This window comes from Scophthalmus maximus, chromosome 6, assembly GCF_022379125.1.
Source record: "Scophthalmus maximus strain ysfricsl-2021 chromosome 6, ASM2237912v1, whole genome shotgun sequence".
Classification (NCBI taxonomy): Eukaryota; Metazoa; Chordata; class Actinopteri; order Pleuronectiformes; family Scophthalmidae; genus Scophthalmus; species Scophthalmus maximus.
Window position 1 is genome coordinate 13024960 of NC_061520.1, and position 24947 is coordinate 13049906.

The window sequence follows — 24947 nt, forward strand, 5'->3', positions numbered from 1 at the left end:
ACATTTTCTGGAGTTTGTTTTATTTGAGTTACAAAATATGAAGTGCCGTCAGCAGACTCCATTGGAGTTTGCCAACCTTCTTGAGTTACAAGTATTTACACCCACAAGTCAATGATATCCATCTACATTTCCACACGGTGTTCTGGTATTCCCCCAGAATTCAAATCTCTGTTGTCCAAGTTCCATAGTCAAAGTTTAAATATTTAAAATATTTACATAGTCCTGTATTCAAACTCCCAAATCATAGTGTAGCTTGTTCAATGCAAAGGTGTAACCAGAGGCTTAACTGTGTCAGTAGTGTGAGAAGATGAGCAGAGCTGGTGGAATTAAAGGAGCAGTTAAAATAACGTGGTCCTCTACAAGGTCTCCATAGTTTTACAAGTTCATTCTTCCTCTTCTAAAGATGGCCTGGCTGAGGAAGTCTGTACATATTTAAAATCACACATTGAAATTGGGTTTTTTTTAGCCATTGCGGCCTCTACGATCCGCTCTTGTGAAGAAATGAATATGACTATCAAAGAAAAAGGCCACCCAAATAGTCACTCTTGTTCATCAAACATCCTGATTTTTTTTCTCTTCAAAGCATCTCCGAACATTAAAATAAAACTCCAATAAATAGAAATACAGCAGAGAAATGGTCAAATAAGACTGATTCTGGTTTGGTCCATCCCTGAGTTCTTTTGAGAAGGACAAACATACCAGACAGGAGTGACAAAAACAAACAAAAAAAAAAAAAAACGGGCCGGTGAAAGAAAAAAAGAGTTGATCTACACATTCCCACTGTGTTCAGGAAAAAAATATTCTCATATTCCTCTGGTTTCCTGAGGCTCATCGGCGAGAACATTCATCCGTGGGACAGTTCCCAGCAGTGAAGGTTACACAGAGGTGATGACAATCATGAGGTGTGGTGAGATGCTGGAGATCCTGTTGAGGAGGTCGGGGGCGAGCTGGGATAAGTGGCTCTCAGAAAATTCACATGGTGGGAAAATCTGTAGCACATAGGCGGGCTGAAAAATAAAAAAGGAATAACTCTAATCATACATGCGAAGTTACAGAGAAACCAACACATACGATTAATAAAACCCATATGGTCCAGGCATGAAAAATAGATGAACCGTAAAGTCACTCGTATACAGAGATTGGAGGCTGAAGCGGACGAGCCGCCATCACTGTGGTGGCTCCGCACTTGTTAACGATTTAATACTAAACTGAATGGAAAGGATTTCACTTTTTAAGCACTTTTGACGTGAACTCTGCTCAGCTGATCACGTGGTACCGGTTACATGTTTAAAATAAAGACAAAAACATTTAACCAGAACTTTTTGGGGGAAAAAAAGACCTTCAATTTTACTTTACTAAATCACCATAATGAATTCATTCTCATGTGTTAATCACATTCTGAGCAGCTTGCAGACAAGCCCCTGCTCAACAAAGGAACAAGCAGGAGCGGCTTAAGACGGAGTAATCTGCCCACATGGGGCCAACTGTGAGCTGTTACAGCGCACATCTCTCATTACCTCTGTATTACATATTCTGGTAAAAACACAAGTATCAATGCGTTTCAGCTTTTTACTAAATTATGTTATTTCTTAAAATGGCAAGGAATGGTGTAATTTGGTCATTTATAAAAAAGCTTTGACATCCATACTGTGGAAATCAAACAGAAGTTGATGTCGATGGCATTTCCTCCACCAACCTATTTCAGACAGTGCTTTTGAGGCGAATAACTTCTATACTGGCAAATGAACAACACAGTGCTTTTTCTTTGTCAGCATAAATGTGTTCAGTTCCACTGCCACCAAAGTAATGGCAGCAGTCTGGTGAGAGAGTAACACACCAGATTGGTATATAATTTATTTCAGCTGAAATGTGATTACAGAGAAAAACCTTTCAAATATAAACTATGATGTCTCACCTGATTGGAACCTGGGTTAGGGATATTGATGATACCTGCAGCCAACTTTGTCTGCAAGTAGTTGATAAAAGCAGCCTTAAGAGCTTGAGTTTGGTTTAGGACATCGTCTTGATCTCGTCCACATGGTAGAGCAAGGAGAAGACAGAAGTCACTGTCCCCCTGCAGATGGGAAAAAGGTAAATGTTGTCAGCAGAATCAATTTAGTAAAACAGAAAATGACTCAATGGGAGTTATGGAGAAAGACACGTACAGTCATTCTTCTGGCTACACTCTCCAGTTGTGAAGCCTCTAGTCTCATCCTCTGGACAATCCTTAGCAGTGCGCCTCCTTCTTGTAGGGGCAGTGATCGATGAGCCAAAGCTTTGTTGCCACAGACAAAATGCAGTTGGACAGCAGCTGTGTCATTCTTAAGAGCCAGCAGGCCTTGCCACACAATGGGGTATTTCTGTTTAAATATGAGACAAAATAGAAGCAGGTGTGTCAGACAAAGCTAGCTCTCCAGAAGACCAACAGACCTGAATATTGTGGAGACTTCCGTCTTACCGTGAGCAACTGCACCATATTAACAGGCTGCGACATCTTGCCATCTGGTTTTGCCTGGGGTTCTGAACCCTAAGGATACAAGAAAATTGTGCATCATGTCATGAGCAGCTTCTGTAACATGAGAATATCAACATGCATTTGCATTTTCACTCTACTACAGGTTTATTAGGTACACCTAGCTAAAATGAATGCAGTCAAATACAACACCTCTGCAATAAATTATACTTTCAGGAAGGTTATGTTCAGTTTCTGTTGAAATTGTTTTAAAGAAGTCTTGATTCAACTGTATGATTTTTTTTAGGCTACAGATTGTTGAATTGTTTAGTTCTATGACAATTGTATTAGTCTGCCCTCACTGATACAAATGGAGCAGACAAAATAGTAGAAACGGCTCTTGGTATAATGCAAAAAAGCCTCCATGAAGGTAGGAAGGTTTTAATGCAAGGATTATCGCTTTAGTGTTTGCTAGGTGTATCCAATAATGATATGTCAACAACATTTAACTCACCATAGTTGGTGTGACGCTCAGCGGTGGTTGGTTAAGTCCAACAGGAGACGTCTCTGGTATTTGAGAATGGATGCCTCTTGGGTTTGAGTACATCCCCGGGTACTCTGGGAATGAACCACTGGGTCCAGGTGGCATTAGCTGAACTCTCTGGGGAGATGCCATTGCTGGCCCAGGTTGTCGAATGCCCATCACTCCATCTTTAGGAAGAGGGGAGTGAGGCCGCTTTGCCTCTAATGGCTTTGTCATATCCTTCTCAGACACACTTTTAGTCAAAACATGTGATCTTGGAGACAAGGGGGGGTGGGACTCTTGAATGTGTCCAGAATGTGGGTCAGTGGCTGAACGCTCCCCCTGTTGATGCAAGAGTACGCGCATATCTCTCTGTACCATGAATGTTTCCAACTGGACACTACTCCGCAAAGACCCACGATGATCTGACTGCATAGGGTCTGGTTTTAACGGTGTGGCTGATTGTCTTCCTGCCATATGGAAGTGTCTGGCTTCTTCCTGTTCCCCCTCATGACTCCTCAAAGAACCGGGATTCACCTTGACAACCTTCTCTCTGCCAACAGTCTGGGGTGAGGTGGGTCGCGGCTGCATGGGACCAGACCAGGGAGATGCCATTGGCTCACTATGCATCCCATAGCTCATCACAGAGAGAGGTGGAGTATTGACGCGGACATCTTGGACAAGATGGCCCACTGGAATTGATTGGGTAACACAGTGCGGAGACATTCGGCCCAAGCCTCCAGGCACACTGTGAGGTGGCATGATAACTGACTGCTCAGGGTGATGTACACCAGTAATAAACTGCTGCATGGCAGGAAGGCCAGAGGGTAACATCACTGGTAGGCCCTTGGGTGATGAGGAGCCAATGGGTGAAGACACTTTAGTAAATGGAGAGTGTGGATGACCTGACTTGCGTGGAGATCGTGGTTCCTGTTTGACCCCACTGAGATGTGAAGGGGCTCTGTCACCAGCTGCTGAAACAAAACCTACATGATTGCCAGGTGGGGAAGGCAAATGAGGGCTAATTGCTGGACTTATAGCAGAGGTCCAAGATGGTTTAGCTCCATCTGTACCATGAGAATCAGCACTGTCCATTTTCTTTTGATGTTTTAATGGCATGTAGTCTTGATGGTAACTCAATACTTGCTGGTTACCCGGTGTGAGACGCTTCACTACTCCTTGAGATCCAGACTGGTAAGCAGATTCCATCTTTTCTAAACCACAGCTTTCTTGTTTAATAGACATGGCTGACTGTGGCTTACCAGGATGCCCATGATCTGTTTGCAACGAAGGCCCTTTTTGAAGTCCTGACTGAGAATGACCATACATTTCCTGTTTTATCTGGGGCATGGACACCAACTGCTGAGATTCCATGTCACCCGCTGTTGCTTGTGGGATCTGACTTATTTTTGCGCTAATCCTCTGAGGTCCCTCTGTTTTCTGGCCTGAGTGGCTCAGAACGACCACTCCTTCAGATGTATTTACCCTTAGTCCAGGGCAAGATCCCATACCAAGAGTGGGGCTCTCGACAATGAAACGCGCAGTACTTCCCCCTTCATCACCAACAGATTGTCCATGGTATGATCCGGTTTCGTCCTTACTGGGCCTATAAGTAGATTTGGGTAGAGTCATGTCCATACACTGATTTCCCATATTCATGTTTACTTTGTCTTCAGGCTCAGGAGGGTTACAAACACGACTAATAACAGAGGTTGCAGTGGATGCAATAACAGAGATCACAGACTTTGTCTCAGGGGATGGTAGTGTGGCTGGAGGTCGAACAACAGACGGGGCTGAATGAGAAGCCATTCTACTGTCGGGTAGTGGTGACTTGTTTGGCACAACAGCTGATGGCGTGTTACTTTCAGATGGGTTGTGATCTCGGAGGGATGGAAGATTACTAGAAATGGAACTGCTGCCTGACAGTGAAATATTTTTGTGTTTCATGAGTATCTGTCTCAAGTCACTTGTACCATGTTCAGTTTCCATTTTTTCAGAGTCTGAAGGTATAGGCTGGTTTTCCTTTGAAGGCAATGGCATGATAGGAGAAGGGGAGACACCTGCATCTTTAGACTGGTGGTGCCAATCTGGTGGAGAAACAGAAATTCTACTTGTTTGAATGGGTCTTATATTTGGCCTATTAGCTAGTGGAGACAGCGAAGGAGTAATGCACTCAGGCGGCAGCTGCAAAGGCTTTGGGCATATTGGACTCTTAGACTGGGGATAAACAGATTTAAGATGTTGAATTTGTTCTTCAGAAGATGATTCTGACTCTGCATTTACATCTGTAGCCTTGACAGCTGAGGGTTCAGGGTCTGGCTTCCAGGTAGTAGGAGTAATAACTGTAGCAGCTGCTAATGGAGTTGTCTCAGAAACAATCTTTACACCAGGAGCTATACTCTCTCCTATTGTAGCCTTCAGTTCCTCATTAACCGAATGCCCGTCGTTCGAATCCTTTCTTCCTTGCTTTTGGGCTTTAGGACGTTTAGGTGCTTTAGGTTTTACCTTGGGGCCCTTTTTTGGTGTTGTTTGAAAGACAGGTTCCTCCTGTATTGTGGATGTATTTGTTTCAGGTTCATCTTCCTTGGCAGGCTGAATTAAGTCTTGCATCTCAGGCTCAGAACCCACTTCAGTTCTTAGTGGAGGCGGCTGGGTTATGGATACGGCTGTATCATCAGGGGTTATAGAGTAAATAGCAGCCATGAGTTCTGTCTCGCTAGCAGGATTGGAAGGTTTTTCTTCATCCGAGTTACCTTTTACTTCTGTCTGTGGAACAGCTGGTGTCTGTAGTTCTGCTGGAAAATCTGGATTTGCAATTATCTTCAAAGCCTGCTCCAATTCCAGCTCCTGTGAAAAACCGCTTTTTGATGTTTCTAGGTCCTCCTTTTCCAAAGTAGCATTTTCCCTGTCTTCATTTTTGGAGTCTTCTTTGTTGACATGAGCGCACTTAGAAACGTGATCAGTGTGTTCACCAGGTTTGAACTTTGAACTTGAAGAATCTTCTTGATTCCCAAGCTCATCATCCCCTAATTGGAGAAGGTCTTTCACCTCTGTGACATTTAGTCTTATTTTGAGGTTCTTGAGGAGAGGAGACTTTGGTGTCCTTGACAATTTGGTTTTACCTCTACCAATCCTTTCCAAAGGGGTATTCTCTTCTAAGGCCGAGGAATCTGTCTCTGCTCCAACTGATTTACCTTCACAAACCTTTTCCTGGAGAACATCTTTGTCCTGGCCCAATTCTCTGCCCTGTTTGTCTTTCTCCTCTTTTGTTTGGTCAACATTTGTTGATGGATCTTCTTTACATGAAGTTGACAAATCTTGCAATGCCAAGGTATCTTCAGTGTAATCCATTTCGTCATCGTCATCCTCAGTCCCCTCAGTTCTGTCTCCCTTTCTTGTTGATCCAGATCCTTGGGCTGCGGACATCTGATTTGTTGAGCTCTTTGTGACGTGAGGGGATGTTTTGCCTTTTGACACTTTTGGAATTCGGTCACCACTTTCTAATTCATTTGAATCAGTTTCTTTGTTATCCATTTTAGATTTTTCTACTTTAACAGTTGAACTATCATCAACTTGTCTGCGATTTTTGGGAGGACGGCCCCGTTTAGCTGCAGGAGTTGGAGGAGGTGGATCCTGTTCAATGTTTTGTTGCTGTGTTGCCTCTTTGTCTGTACCTCGTTTTCGTGCAGAGCGTGGTGACTCTGTAATTTCCTTTCCAGAACGAGCTGGTGTATCATCTTCAACTGGGGTGGCATACACAGATTTAACATTTCTTCGTCTGGCCCTTCCCAATGATATGCTCTGCTCTAACATATCAGTGTCTGATCCATGAATAGGAGATTTGCTTGTGGATTTGGATTCTGCTCTTGGGGAGGATCCACGTTTGAGTTTCTCTTTGTCTATGCGCTCACTCTTGCGTGTAGCTTGTTTCTCAGAACCTGAGGCTGCCATGACAGGAACAGGAGTCACTTGAGCATGGAATTGTTTGCACTTTTTATGTTTCAGTTCTTTTGTTTTATGCTCTTTTTGAGGTGACACTGGCTCATCATTTTTGTCATTATCAAAATGCATCTGCACTTTACTAATGCTTTGCTTTTCTCCCTCAGGCTCTGTTTTACTAATGGAATGTGTGTCTTTCTTGACTACATCCCTCTCCTCTAGAAAATTTGATGATATGGGACTAGTGGCTTCAGGCACTTCTGGTTGTGTCATCTCAAGATCCAGCTCTGGTTCTAATTTGATAAGCTCATCATGAGAATTGCTGTGGCATGGTTGTTCTGTGAGCAAAGGTTTTACATCCTCAGTAACCAAATCCAATTTCCCTTCAGGAGGAGAAAGTTTACATCTATCCCCTGAATCTCTGGGTTCGGATGCTGCAATGGGTACAGGTTCTGAATGAGATGTTTCAGCTAGTGGGTGGTGCATGGTAACAACAGGTTTACTTTCTTTTATCTCTTCCTTCACCTCTTCCTTTATGAAAGACACAGGGGGATATGGATCATGGACTTGATTTACTGCAACACATTTGTCTTCTGGTGGAGAAATATCCTTGGCCACAGATTGGGTGACAGAAGTAGGTGTGAGTCGAGGTTCAGAAATTAGCTCTTCAGCAGGACTGATGGGTTTAATTTCTGGCTCCATGATAGATCCTGTTGTTACAGGTGACTGCAAAGCTTGCTGCTCTTGAACTGGTGGTTTTTCCTCTTTAGTGTCATCGGTGAGCATGGTGTCGTCAACTTTTGCCACTTGCTGCTGTTGGGTTTTATTCTTCTGTTGTTGTAGACGTGTGAGTTCCAAAAAACGACTATGGAAAAGGACAACGGGCCCTGCATCTAGTTCACCATCTGCTGTTCCTTGGTGGCCTGGTTGTTGGTTTTGTGTATGCTCAGGTTCTTCATGTTTGCGTTCCAAGTGTTGAAGTCGTCTAGAGTCCAGCTCAAAGACAGGACTATGAAGGAAGCGGGAGGCAAATAGTTCCCTCCGTTCATGCTCCTCTGGCTTCGGTTCTTCCTTCCTGTCATCAAGTTTGTCTTCAGATCCACTGCGAATCTTTTTCTTTTTCATGTACCAGGAAGGTGTAGGTCTCGGTGTTGATTCTACTTTCTCAGTATCTTTTCTGTTGCGTAGACTTGCAAAGTGAGTATCGTAATCTAAAAATGACCAGTTATCTTCTCTGGAAGATGAAAGAGATTTTGCACGCTCAAGCAGAGCCTTTGTATCTGGTGTGATGGTCTGGTCAAGTGCAAAGGAGTAGAATTTGTTCCTTTCAAGATGTGCTAGTTTGGGGTCTGAAAACCTGTCAACCCTTGGCCTCTCAGAAAAAGGAATAGATGTTGAGGGCACAGGAGAGTGGGGTTTAGGCTCCCTGTCCTCTTCAGAGTCTGATCGCACTTCCCCTGGCTCCAAGTCATGCCAAATACCATACTCCAAACGCTTGCAATTGTGAATGTTTTTATTTAGACTTCTGGAAAAGTTCAGATCAGGTAACAAGTCTTGTTTGACTCTACTCTCCCATCTCTTTTGCTGCTCTTCTTCCACACTTAGCAAAGGGGTGTTTGGTTTGTTTACTTGTGTGTTGTGTGTCCTTTTGACTAATAGCTCCACATCCGGGTGAATTTTCTCATCATTCCTACTCAACTCTTTCTGAGATGGATCTGCAAAGTCCTCATCTGCATGGAGAGAGAGGAGCTGATGTCCTGGAGAGGTGTTGTTCCAGTCAGTTTCTTCACTTTTTTGTCTAAAGCTCCTGTAGACACGCTCCCTCTTCATCCCTGAGTCTGTGTCAAATTGGTCTAGTTTCTTTAGTTTGTGAGATGGAAAATTATCTGTGACATCCTCTGGAGGCTTACCAACTTCATGAACAAGACTGCGATGTTCCAAGTCCTCCGTTTCACTTCCATGAGGACTTTCTGGTTTGTGAGGTTTATCAGACTCCCGCTGCTGTTGCTGCAAACGTCTATTTTGCTCCATTTGCTTGCGGTAACTCTGAGACAGGTCAATGTCAACATGGTCTTCCTTGTTCTTGGCAGTTTTGTCAGTGTCAGTATTCTGACTACCAAATCTGAGAGCAGCATGATGTTCTTGTTCTCTTGTGCTTTGTTCTGCAACACCCTCATGTGAAAACCTTCTGGATGAAGTGTGCCCTGGATGTCGCTTTGACTCCAGTGTGTCCAAAGATCCCTCCGACTTCTCTCTTTGTCCTCTGGGGTCCTCTTGACTTTCCTTCTGAGTGCTACTTTTATCAGCTTTGACTCTTGAATCTTTTCGTTGTGATTCTTTGTGTTTGTCAGCGTCTGACTCTTTCAAAAATGTGGCACTGGTACCAAGGTCAGAGGACTGATTACCATCCTCATCCTCATGCCTGCTTCTCTTTTGATGAATAGTCCTTCCACCAGAATCAGCAAAACGTCTTTTCCTTGCAGCAAGGCGATCTGATTCCACTGATAAATCTTTCCCATCATTTCCAGAATCAGACTTGAGATGCTTTTTGACTCGATTTTTCCCATCCATCTCTAAATTATCACCTTTACTCATTTCAGATCGTTCTGTTTTTACAGAGTCATGGTTAGCAGTTGACAACTGATTTACAGAAACAGAGTCACTATCCCCCTTAGATTTCTGCCTCTCGTGAGCATCCTGGTCTGATGCTCTTCCTTTTCCAGAGCCATCGCAACCAGTCTCAAGTTCAGTTTCAGGTGTTGGGTTGGATGGGGATTGCCCCTTTGCTTTCCTTGATTTAATCTTTTCAGTTTTGTCTTTGTCACCCTTCTCTTTTCGTTTGGCACGTTTGGTTTTCTCAGCAACTGCTACACGATCAGGTTGACTGCTCCGCTCACTTTTCTCACTCTTAGAGGAATGCTCTGGCAGGGTCTTTTCCGATTTGTCAAAGTGTGTTGGTGACATTGAGCTTACACTACCACTCCGCTCAGAGGACTGGCTATAAACCCGTCTCTCTGCGTCTCTGGGAGCACGCTCAGATGGTGAAGGAGATACTGTCGGAGTAATAGGTCGCCTTGGATGGGAAGGGCTCCATCTGCTGCGGTCAGCCTCAAAGCGTTCCCGCTCTCTTTCTCGCTCTCTTTGAATATATGTGTATTTTCGGATGTCTTGCTCAAATGGGTCTCTATAGTCCCTGAAGTCTCTTGGGTCTTCATGAAAACGTGGGTCAAAGTGATCTCCTTGATAATGTTCCAATTCAGGAAACCGTTCTCGACTGCGAGCAGCATAATCTCTTCGAGCCTCTTCTGGGTAGAGGCCAGGGGTTCGTATATTCTCAAAGTAAGCCCTTTCTGCTGTAAATTCATGGTATGGAGGTCTGCGTTCCTCTCTGTAGCGTGAATGAAGAGAAAAGGGGGAAACTAATGAATTCCATTAACCTAAACAATGAATAATTTCAAGTTTCACTGTCATTTTTCACTATTTTACAAGGGAGCTGTGAATCTAAACAATATTACTTTAAATGAGACATATTTCAGGGTTAATGTCATATGAAAGAACATTTCAAATATGCAACAAATGATTAATTAAAAATTGTATTAAATACAATTAACAATATTAGCAATTTACCGTCGCTCAGTGGGAATTTCATAAAAGTCTCTGATGTCTTGACCAGATGCCTGCATGCATCGGTAAAATGCCATCTGACTCTCTTGACTTGCAAAGTCCACCTGTCAAAAATAAATAAAAACATACAAGTAAAATTTAAACATGAAAAGACATTTTACTAAACGGACAATAATTTCCATGTGATTTTAATTTTTTACCTTTATTTTATTGCCACCAATCTTCCAGCCTTTGGTCTCCCTTACAGCTGCTTGAGCAAAGTCTGTGTTGTTGTACATGACTAGGGCCATGCCTTTCAATCTGTCAAACACAACCTAAAAACAACACATCACACTTATAATTTCGAAAAATTGCACTAAAATCAAAAGCATCAGATCCTTCGAGACAAAATACAACACCTTACCTTAACTACATGTCCATAGCGACAGAAATGCCGGGTGAGGTATTGTTCTGTTATATTGGTTGCCAAACCATCTAGCCAAACGCACGTTGTGGGCATACTCTTCCCAAAACCAAGCTTCAAGAGAAAAGAGACCGTGCATATTTTACAAACAGAATATATTTGATTGAAAACATACATGTTACAATCATTTACTGTAAGAACACTACCTTCAGTCTGTTGCTTCCCAGATACTCTCCATCCATCTTCTTTATGGCCTTGCACACACTGGCAATATCAGAATATTGCACAAAAGCATACTGGGGGACTCCATTTACTTTCTTGATGTCAATGTCCTTGAGAAGAAAGGACATAACAATTAGAAAACAATATCAAATGTAAAATGTACAAATTAACTTGTTAAGTACACATCAAAAATGTCAGCTCACCACAATTTCTCCAAACCGCTGAAAAATGTCAAGGAGTTGTTGATAACTGGTGGTCTTCTCAAGGTTGCCTATAAACAGTGTCCTCGTAGCCTTTGGGTGGAACTCATCTATCCGTCCATCCAAAGGTCTGAACTCATTTTCACTCTCTGTTTCTGAAGGAAGGAGTTTTATTATTACTTTTTCTGACATGCTACTCATGTTCAGGCTCATATTCTCCATCATGAACAGCTTTTTGTAAAATTACTTTCAGGAAATTCATCTGTCTGCACCAAGTTTAATGACAATAAATATTGTTTTCCATGATCATCACTTACCAGGTCCATTCCAGGCAATGACTTCAATAAGCATGCCAAAGAATAGCTTTCCTTTGGAGACAGTCATGGCTTTCTCTTGATCCTCTTGCTGTCTGAAGAAAACCAAACCATAACGGTCCTCCGAAGCTCCATGGATCTGCACTGAGGTCACTTTTCCATGTTTCTTGAATTCATGGAAGAGTCCATCTTTTAAACTTGTGTCTGCCAAGCAAAATTTAATAGCATTATTCCAATGCTCAGGAGACTGTACAGAATATATAATCGTAGTCTGAGAATCTACAAAGTAAAGTGGCAACAGCACAAATGTGGAAATATTAAAGACCAGTACACCAGTGGTATCACCTTTAAAATTGAAAGCTACAAGGCCAAATGACAGTTTGTGTAAATATAATGGAGCGAGACAAAATAGTAGTTTCTTCTTTGCATTTTGCCTTTTGAATAGGAAAGACTGATTATGAAATAACATGACAAAGGTAACGTGAAACATTTTAGTTTACAAGGCTTTGACATGTCAAATATGTATCAAATAGATAACTTTAGATTCCAATTAAAACTGCACACTGCATAGATTTCGATGGCAAATGACTAGGACTACTGCGGTGTATCATCCACATTAAAACGATGGTAACGGTAGTCCAGGTGATGAATTTCTATCCCTTAAATTTAGACAATGTCCTCTGGCAAACACTAAATTAATTACCCTTAGTTTATTTTATAACTTAAAAAAAAAAGTTTGTGTGCAACAGAATAAACGTACTAAATTTCTGAACGTGGTTATTGATCTACTTAAGCTACATAATTTGGATTTGTTTAATTTTTTTTCTATATCATGTGCTGTGTAAACTCATGTCCACGGTGTATTTCCAGCAAAAACAATTTACAGATTTTAATTGATAGGACCTTAAACTCACCTGTGGAGCGTACGGGTAGGTTTTGCACTTTAATTCCAAAGCTTCTGCGTGGTTCATCGGAGTCAAGCCCCATAGATGACTGGGGAGCAGCATGTGTAGCCGACGACTGAACAGAGCGAGCACGCGACCCATCACTTGAGCTGCTGTTTGAATCACTGTTGTCACCAAAAAATAAAAAAATAAATACCAGCGAACAATGATCTTGTTGGTCTAAGTCAGAAAACCCACAAAATATCAAGTGTTAATATAATGACAAAACAAATGTCACACCTGCCACTGCCCGTGCTGCTTGTGCTGCTGACAGAATCAGAGCTCGAAGATCTGCTGTGAGACCGAGACCTCGGGCCTCTCCCGGGGGACAGGGGAGCTCTTTTGGGCGAGTGAGACGTTTTGGGGGTTTGTCCCGTGGTCCGTTGTGGGGATGGATGCCTTGACTGAGAGGAATGAGATGATCGGCTTCGACGGTGGTGGTAAGTTCTATCAACTCGCCGTCCTCGGTCATCTCTGTACAGGTCACGTCGTGTAGAATTAGTAAGAGTGAAGGGGTCTCGAATTCTAGAGTCAAAATGTGGGTCTGATGCCTCAAAGCTTCCCCCAATAGCACTGCTCCCTTGGCCAGCAGCAGCAAACAGAGAACGATCACGGTAATAATCAGTGTTGTAGTGACGCTGTCTGTCGAAAGTGCCACTGCGATCATGGTGTCCATATGGGCTGTGATCATATGCACGTTCACGGCTTTCTGAGCTACTGTGAAGTAAGAAAAGGGCAGAGAGAGGAAAAAATGATTATGATTCTAAACAAAGAAGAGTATTTTTTAACTGCAATAGTATATATACAAATGTCCTGGAAAGTAAAAAAACATAGCTAACAGACACAGCTTTGAACGGGCCAGATAACATGTGGCATAAATCTAAGTATCTTAAGATTGATAAAAAATAATATTTATCCTGTCATGCATAGTAAAATGCACTAGACTGTCAATTTTGTCAATTGATGTGTTATGATCAAACTTGAAAACTTCTGGTATGACAATAAAAAGAAAATGAGTCCGGACTCGAATGTATGTAAAATAACTTTTTTTAACTTTTCAGCAACATATGACACAAAAAGTTGCATATTTTCATTCAGAAGTGGTGTTTTGGAGTCTAAAAGCTTTTCAGCATAAAAAATTATAATTCTCAATAATTTTTACGTGTCAGTTATAATAATTCCTCAGCACAGGACAAATAAGCCAAATAACTTACTGGCACTACCTGTAAATATTAATGTGGACGCCTTGTCACATTGCTGCTCCTATAGCTTAATGGTCAGCAGCCTGAAATTAAATTAAATTTTCCAAAAGCAACAAACTTACTAACAAGAGCTTTCTGTACTGTTAATTCATAATCAGTTGCCTGAAACAAAGTTGCCCCAGACTGAAGATCTATTCATAGAAAACACATAATTCAGCAATGTTGGATGCTTTCAGTTACTTTCATTTGCAAAAACAAAATCACAGAGGGCATTTTTGTCTCCTCAGTGGGACTGATTTCAGAGGCTGGCTGTTCATGAACTAAGAAAAAGGAAGTATCCAAATTATATCCCATAGGTTTCAACTGGACAATTCTGTTAAGGAGCTCTGTGGTATTGAAATTTAAAATGCTTCGCTAAAGTCAGATTGATGTGCTCAAATGGGAAACATTTGTAGTGCTTATACGATGCTGGGAAAAAAAAAGTTATATAAACAAATGACAAATAATATGTACATATTTTATAATGGCATTTTATCAAATATATGTTTTTCCTCTCTTGCATCCAAGTTTTATTTCCCTAAAAGTAGTGCAACACCTTGTATTAGACAAAGCACTGAGGAAGGTTAGAGAGAGAAAATATGCAGAGGGCAGAACAATACCAACCTTTTGGAAAAGAAGTTACCGAAACTAATCCAAATAAAATCTAGGTGGTCAGAATGTGAGAGCCCGTATGAAAAACCGAGGGGAAAAAATCAACTGATCTAATAAGGCAAAAATGGTTCTCTTGAATCGCACTGCACGTTATCTTCAATAATGTGGAGCACCAGGCCAGTAGATTGTTGATGTATAGTCCACAATTACGCTACTTAATTCTCTTCACTGGATGGAAAAAGAAAAAAAAAAAACAACCACAGATGGACCTCTTTATGGATTTCAGGACGTGGATGTGGGGAAAAAAAAGGTAGAAACATACACCACAATAAATAAATATATTTTTTAAAAGGATGATTCACTTTGGGTAACTCGGCAGTTTCCCGGTTGACTAACAGCAAGTTGGTGGCCAAACATAAAATACATCCAACCGGATCGGTCTGGTCTTGTGGTATGAGAATGTAGTATTTCCCAGCAGTCAGCCTTTAAAAGGGCATTCAAATGGTCAAAAATGTATTCCACTGGTTAATGTCGAGTAATTTAACAAGCTTGTAGACTCGCAGACTCTATGACGACAGTACATAACATCCTCATGGGCTCTCTGGGATGACATAATTCCACAATCCAAGGATTCCATCAGATGTGCATACTGGCAGGCTTCATCCTTTTGTAGTAGATTTTCAAGTAACTTACGAAAAGTTGTCTTCGGCTCTCTGTAACATGCTTGCGAGTGTTCTTCGTCTCACTGAGGCTTTACACAGCTACATCCCCACTTGATTAATCCAAATTAATGGCATCTACACCTATCCATACTAGGGTCCACATCAGTACATCCAACACAGGGTATCGTATTGCATACATCCAGGAGGTTACATCCCAACTATGCAGCCTTCAAGTTTCTTCATGGCCATCAATCCAAAACAAGATTAGCTCCACAAACTTTTGATCACTGGTAGTTTGGATCCTCGGTGTTCTTGCTAAGTCTTCTGAGCATAGCTTCCGTATGTGGGACAAAAAGTGGTCACGATATATAGTTAATCTCATCCTAAAATGACTGGGAGAGCCATGGAAATACACACTAATCTGTCTCTGTTTTGGTGTATACCGAATGTAAACTTCTACTTTCCACTTGCTCAAAATATAAATCCAGACATGGCCGTATCCACAGATGCAAAAATGGTAAAAGTACTCCAACCATCAGCTGTTGCCAAGAGAAAAAAACTGACAACCCAAGATGGAAGGTCCTTGAAGTAATTACATACTACCTGTATAGATTCTTCAGAGAAAAGGGGAATCCTTCACAGTAGGGATTTACTTCCAGCTTCAAACGATTTCCAAGTAAAAATCAAGGTTAGATCCCGTATTCGAGAGAAAAATGTTTGAAAAATATCCAAAAGTTCCCATGGTAGTTCCCCACAAAATGTAATAAATCCAAAACTCACTTGGATATTCCACACAGATGTAATATCCAAACCAGATGTCAAACCATGAATTTTAGTTACCTTACCAAATGATAATGTGTAGATATTATTCTTAGATCCAGTGGGAATGGCAAGTCAATTATGATGAAAAGTGGAACAATCCCTAGATTACCATTGTGTTACCAGCGCGAGGCATCTATCTCTCATGAATAACCCCACTATGTGTTAAGGTCTTACACCTATCCAATACCTAGATTCCCCTTGATTTTAAGGGGAGGCCGTGTCCACTTACCCATCTATTCTCCGTTCATAACGTCCCTCTCTGGTGTGAAGGGACACAGGTGGGCCAAACACTGGACCAACTGTTCCCCTAGAGAATCCTGTAACGTCTCGACTGCTCGAGGGGGAGCTGTCTTCAAGGCCCCGAACAGCACTAGGGACTGATCCGGGTTCATTGTAGTCAGTCCGCAGGTCCCTGTCTCCCATTTTGTTGACAGCATTGTGAGCCTTCTGCGCACTTTTGATATCCACAAAATCCACAAAAGCTGCAACGCCACCCTCTGACCCTCGCTTCCGCAGAACTTTAACACTCTCCACGCGCCCATACCTGAGGGGAAATTACAAAAGAAAACAAGGAGGAAATTACATATAAACCAGCTAAAAATAGGATGAGTGCAGCTATACCCCATATGCCAGGGTTTACTACATCGAGAGGAAGAGACATTAACACGGTGAGTAGAAAGGAACGATTCAGGTCCAATTATGACCAAAAACAAGTTTCCACTAGAAGTTCACATTAGAACGCCAAACAGGAATAAACACATTCAGCCATGTTTGCAATTATTATTTTGGACAAAAATACTGATTTGGGGTTTTTAGGTAGTTCCTCTGGGAGCTCAACACATGTTAGACGTCAATAACAATAAAAAGCAGCATCTATAAACAGTGTTGTCACGAGGCCACTGGTGACGTGTTACTGCGGAAACGGTGAATGGATCAAATGTCTGTCTGTCTGAGTGAATGATGAGTTTGTTGATCGGTTCCTCGTGTGGACGCAGCAAATGTCACGCAGCGTAAAAAGACTTGTGATGAACGGGGCAAAGGAAATAAATGGAAGCTATTCGTTCCCTTTCAATCCAAGTAGTCGCTCACAGGCGGAAGCAAAACCCCAGTGTACTCGTACCGTGCAAACTGTCAAGACAACAGCGGGATCGTGTCCGAGTTTGAGCATGGTGCGTTAAAGTGTCGATGTCCGCCCTCGTCAAGCCGCTCAACAACTTGGTAACGTGTGATAGTCAGCGCGCGCCGGGCTTCGACCATCGATCGCAATTTTTTAGGGCTTTTCTACTTTCAGGGTTTTCCCCTCTAACAACATCATCGATGAGGCAAATAAAGCCGCGGTGGAAACGTTTCCAGTGGCTAAAATAACACCCGTCGCCCAGTGTTGTGCGCCCTGCTGCCCAGCTAGCGTTAGCTTCCCTTTGGCTTGTGCCGATCATGAAAACGTCCTCACTTCCCACAAAATGGTCGGATGGCTAGCTCGGGGGCTAGCCCAGCTAGCAGCTGGGTTTGGCGAAAGTTAGCGAAATGTTACCGTGTGGTGAACATTTACTTTGGAGTGCTCCGGTCCCACGCGTGCCACGTCTACCGCTGTGCTACAGCGTAAACACGAAGCACACAAGAACCCCACTGACTTGTAAAACTTGAAAATGCTAACGTTAGCGGTACTAGCACCAGTCGCAGGCTACGCGGCTAACGGCAGGGCTACTGCTAGCCCGCGCTGCTCCGCCGACAGAGGATCCCTCTTGCGTAACCTACCGTTTAAAATGCTCCACGATCTTCTCCTCTCGGACGTGTTCGGGTAAATTGCCCACCCAAAGGTGTCTGGTTTCCCGAACCATCGTGCGCGATTCTTCCCCCCTCCACACACATATGATCTGGCACGTTCCTAATCCGCGCCGGTCGGAGGTCCTCCTGAACAAAATGAACGATGGCGGATTCCGTGAGCGATATGGGCCCGTCGGCCGCTGCCCGTGTAGCTTTAGCTGCTGCGTCCCCGAGCCCTGCACGGGAACGCGCGTCGGCCTCGCTCCTGGCAGTTCAGGGTGCGAGGTGCGCGGCCCCGACGAGGCAGCGACTGTCACCACACACACGCGACTTCGTCTAAAGGATCAAAGTGGAGCCGCGATCCGTCTGCAGCGTCGCTGTGGCGACCGAGGATGTCGTGTCTTGACAACCACAATGGGGTCGAAGCGTTTCTCTTTTTTTACGTGTCAGTTATGAAACGGAACCGTTGTTAGATTATTTCATAAAGTTGAACCTCAAAGCTCATCAAGAATATGATTTTTTTATTTGTTATTTTGCAGCAAGACATATAGAACAACAATTATATTTTATGAGATTGGTGGGGAGGAGGAACACTCCCAGAGACAAAAAAAAACATGCAACAATATAAAGTGCAATATTTGTGAATTCAGTACAAGCTCCACGTAGTTAAAATCAATAAATGGAGGACTAATGTAAAAGCAAAATGATTGAATATGTGAGAAGAGCAATTCAACAGAGTTTGGTAAGCGCCATAGCTGACTAATTCAAATGAGGAGTAGCCCTGAGTGATGCTGAGGTGAGTCTGGCTTACCAGTCTCAATATGTTTCTTGTACTATTTGATCACTAATATATTGCATAATTCCCTAAATTTAGCTTCTGTGTAACACAGAAGCAAGTTTTGGGTGAGGTTTGTATTCAAGTATAGGATTAAGAGTGGGTTTAGGGCAAGATATAAAGAATCTGTGTTCTAAATTTTGCTGTGTGTACTGTACAGGGTGGGGAATGTAAAGTTTAAATGCTAATTTATTCCCCAAGGCCTTCAATCAGTTTAAAACTATAGGCGCAGTCTGAGGGTTACTCATTGTAAAGAAGAAGAAGAATCCAAAGAACTAAAAAATAAAAGAAAGTAGAAAAGGACAACTGTGGCAAATGTCCTTTTTTTAACAAAAGTTTTTAATATATGTTTTGAATACACAGAAAAATAATTCCACAAACAAGTCATTTTGAAATACAGAATATAAATAACCAAGTCATTCAGCTGGAATCCAAATGAGCAAAATACAGGCCCTTTAACCTTTGTGCAAAAAAATTTAACTGTAATCACATTAAAATCAAAAACACCTTTAAGTACTGGTCCATGATGACTGCTTGAGTCAGTTATTGTGCTCTGTTATACATTATTTCACAAGATAAAAGCTTAAATGTCTCAATTTAGTTTTGTAAATTTGTTGTATGTGGTGTAGTTTCATCAGTTTCCTGAAGGTTTATTTTATTTTTACCTGCTCAACCAGGTGTGTAAAATGATCTGACGTCTTTCAGTCCATCTTAACACAGCCAGGCAGCTACCTTACGTTTCTGCACCTTTCAGCACAGTCTGCTCATATGAAAAAAAAAACTGTCCTTGGACTTGTGTTAATGTAAATGGATTAGCATTTTGATAAAGTTTTTGCATTTTACCAAAGAAAGAAAATGGTTGTGGTTTGTTTACCATTTAATTAGACTGTATTGTTTTTCCCCATCTAAATACTTATTGATAGTGTCCGTGTTATCTAACAAATGTTGTGCATGTTGAAACCTGCCTTGAGATAAAATATATTATTTTACTTCTATATAAACATTTCTGGGTTTTTTTAATATAAAGTTTAAATTGTATATAAAGGGTTAATGTGATTGAGAAATATATACTGGTCAAGATATACTTTTAAAAAATTCAAAAAATTTTGCGGTAAGTCTGTTGCATAAACACATTTGGTGCATTTTGTAGTTTATTGAGTGCAAAAATATCAAGTATAAAAGAGGAATAGTGTCTTCAGAAAGAATGATATGTTATTAAAAAAACAACCATATTTCATCTTCATTATACTGGGAGAAGAAAAAGGCGTGTGACATTCATATGCTAGAGTCTTAAATGCTCATGCACCAACTCCCATCTCTTTAAACCTGGAGTTGTGGCACTTTTCCATCAGTTTGCAGTTGACTGTGTTAGTGCTGACCAGAAACCAGGTTCAGGTGGCAAGATTTGCAGAGCATCCTCCCATCCAAAGGATAGCAGCCGTGCTCGTTTGGTTCAGGGGAGAGCTGGATGACACAGACCTGCAGACAACATGAGAGACTGTTGAGATGCTGGTGGTGATTCATGTGTGTCTGTGAGTTTGCATACTTGTCAGTGTGTCCATACAGTGCGCTGTTTGCACGCAGGGCGCCTACCTCACATCTGTAGCAGTTCTCATGGTAGGAGCGTCCCAGACACTCAACAGTGTAGCTGTCAGTACCGTCTTCTTTTGGAATAATTAGCTTGTTACAGGAGTTACACTTTGGAGCATATTTCCTTCATGGACATTATTTTGGAGGAAAAAATATATAAATATTAGACAAAGCAAATGAATTTGCACAGCACCTTTCAATACAGAGGCAATGTAAACTACTTTACACAAGATGAAAATATACAGTAGAATCACATTTAAACAAACTATAAATAGGAAAGTAATAATTCACCTGTAGTAATCCCGGAGGCAATACACTTCTCCAACTTCTCCCTGAGCAAAAGCTTGCTCTCCAATTTGCTGTTTACATGTAGCGCAGGTGAAGCAAGATGGATGGTATGCTCGCTCAAGGGCACGGATCACATGGTCTGTGATCACCTCCCCGCATGCCCAACAAAGCTCCAGACTGGCCTGAGAGACAGAAATCAATTGATCAAATATATTATTTCCATTTTTAACATGGTGACGCCAAAATCTTCCCTCATCCAACCTCTTTGTTGATCATATGTCACATTGCTGGACATTTTCCAAGATGAAGCAAAGTGTTGACCTTTTTTTAATTCTTTTTTTTGCAAAGAATAAAAGTCAACTTTCGTTACTTGCGTGAGACTTTTAAAATTAATCTCAAGTTGCAAATATACCATGCAACTATGATATAACACTAAAAATGCGGACAGGGGATGGGTGGATAGGTACTGTGAAAGTCTATTTATTGTGGATTTGAATGCCTGATTTAAAGTAAGGGAAACTAAATCACAGTTTAAAGATGTAAACACCACAGCAGTCTTTGGTAAAAGGAAAAAGTGCAAAATATGAAGAAAAAGAGCATGTAAAACATTGGTATGTCTACATGGTTTACATGATTTGCATGTGTATTTAAAGCTCTGATAACATCCTGTAGTGGAAGCTGAATTGACCTGGGCTTACCTGGTAGCAGTCTTCACAGAGTGGGGTTCCGGCCTTGTTGTAGTACTGTTTTCCCGCCAGTGGAATGTGACAGGATCTGCACTGGAAGCAGCCATCATGATAAGTCCTGTTCAAGGCCTCTATCGCTGGTTCAGAAAGAGCCACGGGCTTCCGACAGAAGCCACACACCTCTGGATTGTGCGCAAACATCAAACGTCCGAGCAGGTTATAACAATTGTCAAAGCAGGACAGTTTAAAGCCTGAGTGGCAAATGTGTAAACAGCAATGATGCTACCTTTACTCTCCTCAATTGTGTCTTGGCCGTTCTTATGGATCCCGTGGGAATGTTCACCTTTCTTTAACCCACTAGATGGTGTTCTTGTTTCCACCTTGGACGTAACAGAGCACTTTGTTAGTGTGAAACTAAAGACTGAACCGAGACAACTGACAAGTTCACATTTGAGTCTGGCCCAATAAGCTGAGCCACACAAGTTAACAATGCTTTGTTTTGGACACACAGTGGTTGTGTGTGATGCTGGAAGGAAAGAGGGTTAAAAAGTCAAAAGATAAAAGTCAGCCATGACAATCAAGAATTGTGGTGCATTGATTTACAGATAAAAAATTACTCTGTTTGGCTTTTCAGGGCGTCAAAGTTTTTATTCAGCTTTTGTGGCCCTTTTTCAAAACTTCCTCCAAACATTTCCCTATTCATTTCACTTTCACGTTGTTGATGTTTGACGCTGAAGAGCAGCTCAGTAAAAAAAACCGTAGTCCTTTCAGAATCAAAGCTCATAATTTGACACACACGGTGTCATATATATCTTTACATTCACTGTGTTGAATATTAATATTACAAAAATAAGCCCCAAAGCTGCAAATGTTTGAAAGGATTTTTTTTTCAATTCTAAAATTGATTTTTATGGTTTGGCGATATACCAGAAGTGATTTAATTTATAAAGCACTGAAAACATTGTAATGATATGTAACTGTTTCTACACAGCTGAATCGATAGGAAAGAAATGTTTCCTGTCAAGTTATCGACAGATTGGAAAGCGCTCTATTTGTGTACAGTTCATAAAGTCCATTTATCTACATCTTAAAAACAGCTGTTATTTTTTTCCTCCATAATGTCTTTTGCAGATAATTCTTTACAACCACTGCAGAACATAATACAGTATCTGTAAAAGTTGTGGAACGTGGTAATCCATCACTGTGGGGGGAAAAAATGAGTCGTCAACTTCAAGATAAATTTTACTGAAGGGAATTGGGATCAGCGGTATGAACATGAATATGCGGGTGAGGATTTCAAGCGACAGTGTGAGAGAAGTAAGCATACCTCTCTGTTGTTAAGTGGCGGCTGGCCTGGGGTCAGAGGGTGTGAGGGAGGTGTCTGTGCAGGAGGTGGTGGAAGTGCTGATTCTTTAGGGAGAGCTGCTCCCAGAGATGAAGGCAGTGCAGCAGCAGCAGCAGCAGCAGCAGGAGGAGGAGGAGGATGAGGAGGAGGAGGAAGGAACTCTGTTTGTCCAGAAAATGACGTTTCAGGTCACTTTGTAGTAATGTACACAGAAAATGTTTTTAATAGTTTAAAAAAGCAATGAAATTCCCTGACATTGAGTCAAATATCTATCTATCTATATATATATATGTATATGCACACACATGCATATTGTGCACATACACATTTTGCCATCCCACAAAATTGTAAATAAATATTGATAATAATAATAATAATAAATAATATAAAATAAAATAAGGAGGCAACCTGAAGCTTGGGGAGTTTTGTCTTGTTGTGTCATAATAGTGACAACTTTCTTGCAGGTTCCTAAAACTGCTAAAATGTTCATTACTGAAAATTCTCAATGGTTCCCAACCCATTTTACATAAATATTTACTGAACCAAGACAGTGTGAGAAGAAGGTTCATTTTTTTCCCAACACTCAATTTTCTTCCTTGTCAAGACATGGCATCTCAATTACCCACAATGCAGCTATTGTAGCTGTATGCGTACTCTTCTTGAGCCAGTAGCCCTGAGCAGAGATGAGGAGCAGGCTCCAGAGGTCTGGTAAAATCATATCTTTCTTACTCCCCAGATGTTATTGTATTCTCCAGTCCCAAACAGTTGATTCCCTCTGGAGTAAAAAATGACTTTATTCTTTATAACTTTTCACATATGCAGTAGTGTTCTCCAACACCTGTAGACAACGTCTTTCAATCAAGGACAGGAAAGCAATAATCCTTTACTTGTATCTAGGGAAGATCCTGAAAAAGAACAGCAATTGATAATATATGATTGGGAATCACACCACATCAGAGGTGGGCAGGCTAGCCCTGATGGCATCAGTCATATTCAGGGTAATCTAAGTTTTGTCCAGTTTACTATTAAGCATTGAATCCAAGATTTTAAAGAAAAATACACATATTTGTTGCCAAAAATACCTTCAGCTCCCCGGTCGTCTTCTTGCAGCAGTCCTCTGCTGCGTCCAGGTTGGGCGTGTTTGGGACTCTGAGGGTCTGAAGCTTGGGCCAAGGCTCCTGTATGAACCCGGCCTTTTTCTACTCGTCCGTGAGACTCGGGTGATGAGAGGACTTCTTCCTTCCTGTGTCTTAGTACGGGGACGCTGTCACTTGGGCTGACTCGTACAGCAGTGTGCTGCATGTCTCTGGCAGGGGCACTGTGAGCTTGGAGGGCGGGCTGCTGCTGCTGTGTCACCGTGGCTCGGTAGGGAGACGCCAGAGTGATAAAGACGGAGGACACCATCCTGTTTGGCGGAGCTGCTGATGCCATGACTGTGTGTCACCCACATACAGTCAGGAGGACAGGACAATGATTATCATGACTCAAGACAGCTTGGAACATTTGCTGTTTTACAGACCTGTTTGAAAAGACAAATCCTACAACAGACACGCACCATAAAGTCTTACCTGATCTTTTTAATCAACAGTAATAAGAATAAAACAAATAGACATTGAATATTTGGTCTCATCCATGTCAGTATTTAATCTAGCGTACACACCTTCTCAGTCAACTTTGTGGGTGCACTCACTTTCACTATGCAGTGGTAAAGTCACACACTCACAGCTCTCTTTATCTATAATGAATGGTTTCAGAGGCAGAAGGCACAAATCTGAATGATCTGTTTCCTAAAACCCACTCACACTGTGAGCTGCCATTACCTACCTGGGAGAAACTGTGGTTTGAAGATGGCTCTTGTTTTCTTCTCTCTCCTTCCCCTGCTCTGTATCTCTAAACTTTTGTTTTCCCTCCTACAAGCTGCCACAGTGAGAAGACTTTACTCCGACAGAGAGGGCGACTATCTGCAGAAGGCCACTCCTTTTCCTTCTGTACCTCCCCTCCCAGCTCCCTCGTCCGTCGACCCCTCCTCCCTCTCTGGCTGAATGACAATACCACCTCCCTCCCTACCGTAAAAGGTGAACAGTTAATCTCTGGCAAAGTGCAGTAAAAAACATGACACATTTATCCACTATGAAAACTTTGCAGGCACGCTCACATGCACACGCACACGCACACACAGTGGCATGCATGCACATAGACACACACACACTCAGAGTAAGTCATGCAACAGTTGTGCAATCTGGCCAGCCGAGTAAACAGACAGACTTTCAACAAATATATCATACAGGATCATGAAGTTTCTCAAAAGGTTTCCGCCCCTTAAATAGACAAGCATTGACACACTCAGTCGCCTCCCACTTCTTTATCTTTTTGCATGCCAGCAGGATGTGACTGTACCTGCCTTTTTCTAGCTGCTCTCTACCTCAAGCTGCCCTCTTTCTCTCTCATGTGCAGCTCTGCCTTATTGTTCTGTCAGCGTTA

The 24947-nt window shown here is 41.9% G+C and overlaps 2 protein-coding genes across 4 annotated transcripts; both read right to left on the bottom strand.

Annotated features, from left to right (window-relative positions):
* Nucleotides 1-3: 3 nt before the first annotated feature.
* On the bottom strand, nucleotides 4-18066 carry si:ch1073-335m2.2 (msx2-interacting protein). Of its 2 annotated transcripts, none has more exons than XM_035631139.2 (15): nucleotides 17714-18066; nucleotides 16188-16502; nucleotides 12862-13335; nucleotides 12592-12746; nucleotides 11681-11881; nucleotides 11367-11518; nucleotides 11148-11273; nucleotides 10942-11055; nucleotides 10739-10852; nucleotides 10542-10642; nucleotides 2967-10302; nucleotides 2459-2527; nucleotides 2166-2360; nucleotides 1916-2074; nucleotides 4-1007 (listed from the first exon to the last, which is right to left on the bottom strand). In XM_035631139.2, the coding sequence occupies exons 1-15, from the start codon at nucleotides 17794-17796 to the stop codon at nucleotides 876-878; spliced, it is 9726 nt and encodes a 3241-aa protein (XP_035487032.2). In that variant the 5' UTR covers nucleotides 17797-18066; the 3' UTR covers nucleotides 4-875. The 2 variants fall into 2 exon arrangements, with proteins under 2 accessions (XP_035487032.2, XP_035487031.2); XM_035631138.2 differs by having other exon boundaries at nucleotides 12862-13338; nucleotides 17714-18065.
* An 807-nt stretch (nucleotides 18067-18873) lies between these two features.
* Nucleotides 18874-24458, bottom strand: LOC118309267 (filamin-binding LIM protein 1). Of its 2 annotated transcripts, none has more exons than XM_035631180.2 (8): nucleotides 24291-24458; nucleotides 23549-23910; nucleotides 22449-22627; nucleotides 21408-21501; nucleotides 21134-21303; nucleotides 20439-20617; nucleotides 20151-20271; nucleotides 18874-20036 (listed from the first exon to the last, which is right to left on the bottom strand). In XM_035631180.2, the coding sequence occupies exons 2-8, from the start codon at nucleotides 23895-23897 to the stop codon at nucleotides 19926-19928; spliced, it is 1203 nt and encodes a 400-aa protein (XP_035487073.1). In that variant the 5' UTR covers nucleotides 23898-23910; nucleotides 24291-24458; the 3' UTR covers nucleotides 18874-19925. The 2 variants fall into 2 exon arrangements, with proteins under 2 accessions (XP_035487073.1, XP_035487072.1); XM_035631179.2 differs by having other exon boundaries at nucleotides 23549-23899; nucleotides 24291-24455.
* Between the last annotated feature and the right edge of the window lie 489 nt (nucleotides 24459-24947).

Bases quoted from the DNA above. Each gene is read 5' to 3' on its own strand.
- LOC118309267 (XM_035631180.2), bottom strand. From the start codon at position 23,897: ATGGCATCAGCAGCTCCGCCAAACAGGATGGTGTCCTCCGTCTTTATC. The intron at 22,628-23,548 runs GTATTTTTGGCA...CTGGACAAACAG, and splicing joins AGACGACCGGGGAGCTGAAG to AGTTCCTTCCTCCTCCTCCT. The intron at 21,502-22,448 runs GTATGCTTACTT...GTTACGTCCAAG, and splicing joins CGCCACTTAACAACAGAGAG to GTGGAAACAAGAACACCATC.
- si:ch1073-335m2.2 (XM_035631138.2), bottom strand. From the start codon at position 17,796: ATGGTTCGGGAAACCAGACACCTTTGGGTGGGCAATTTACCCGAACAC. The intron at 2,075-2,165 runs GTACGTGTCTTT...TCCCATCTGCAG, and splicing joins GTGTAGCCAGAAGAATGACT to GGGGACAGTGACTTCTGTCT. The intron at 1,008-1,915 runs GTGAGACATCAT...TTTATTTTTCAG, and splicing joins CTAACCCAGGTTCCAATCAG to CCCGCCTATGTGCTACAGAT.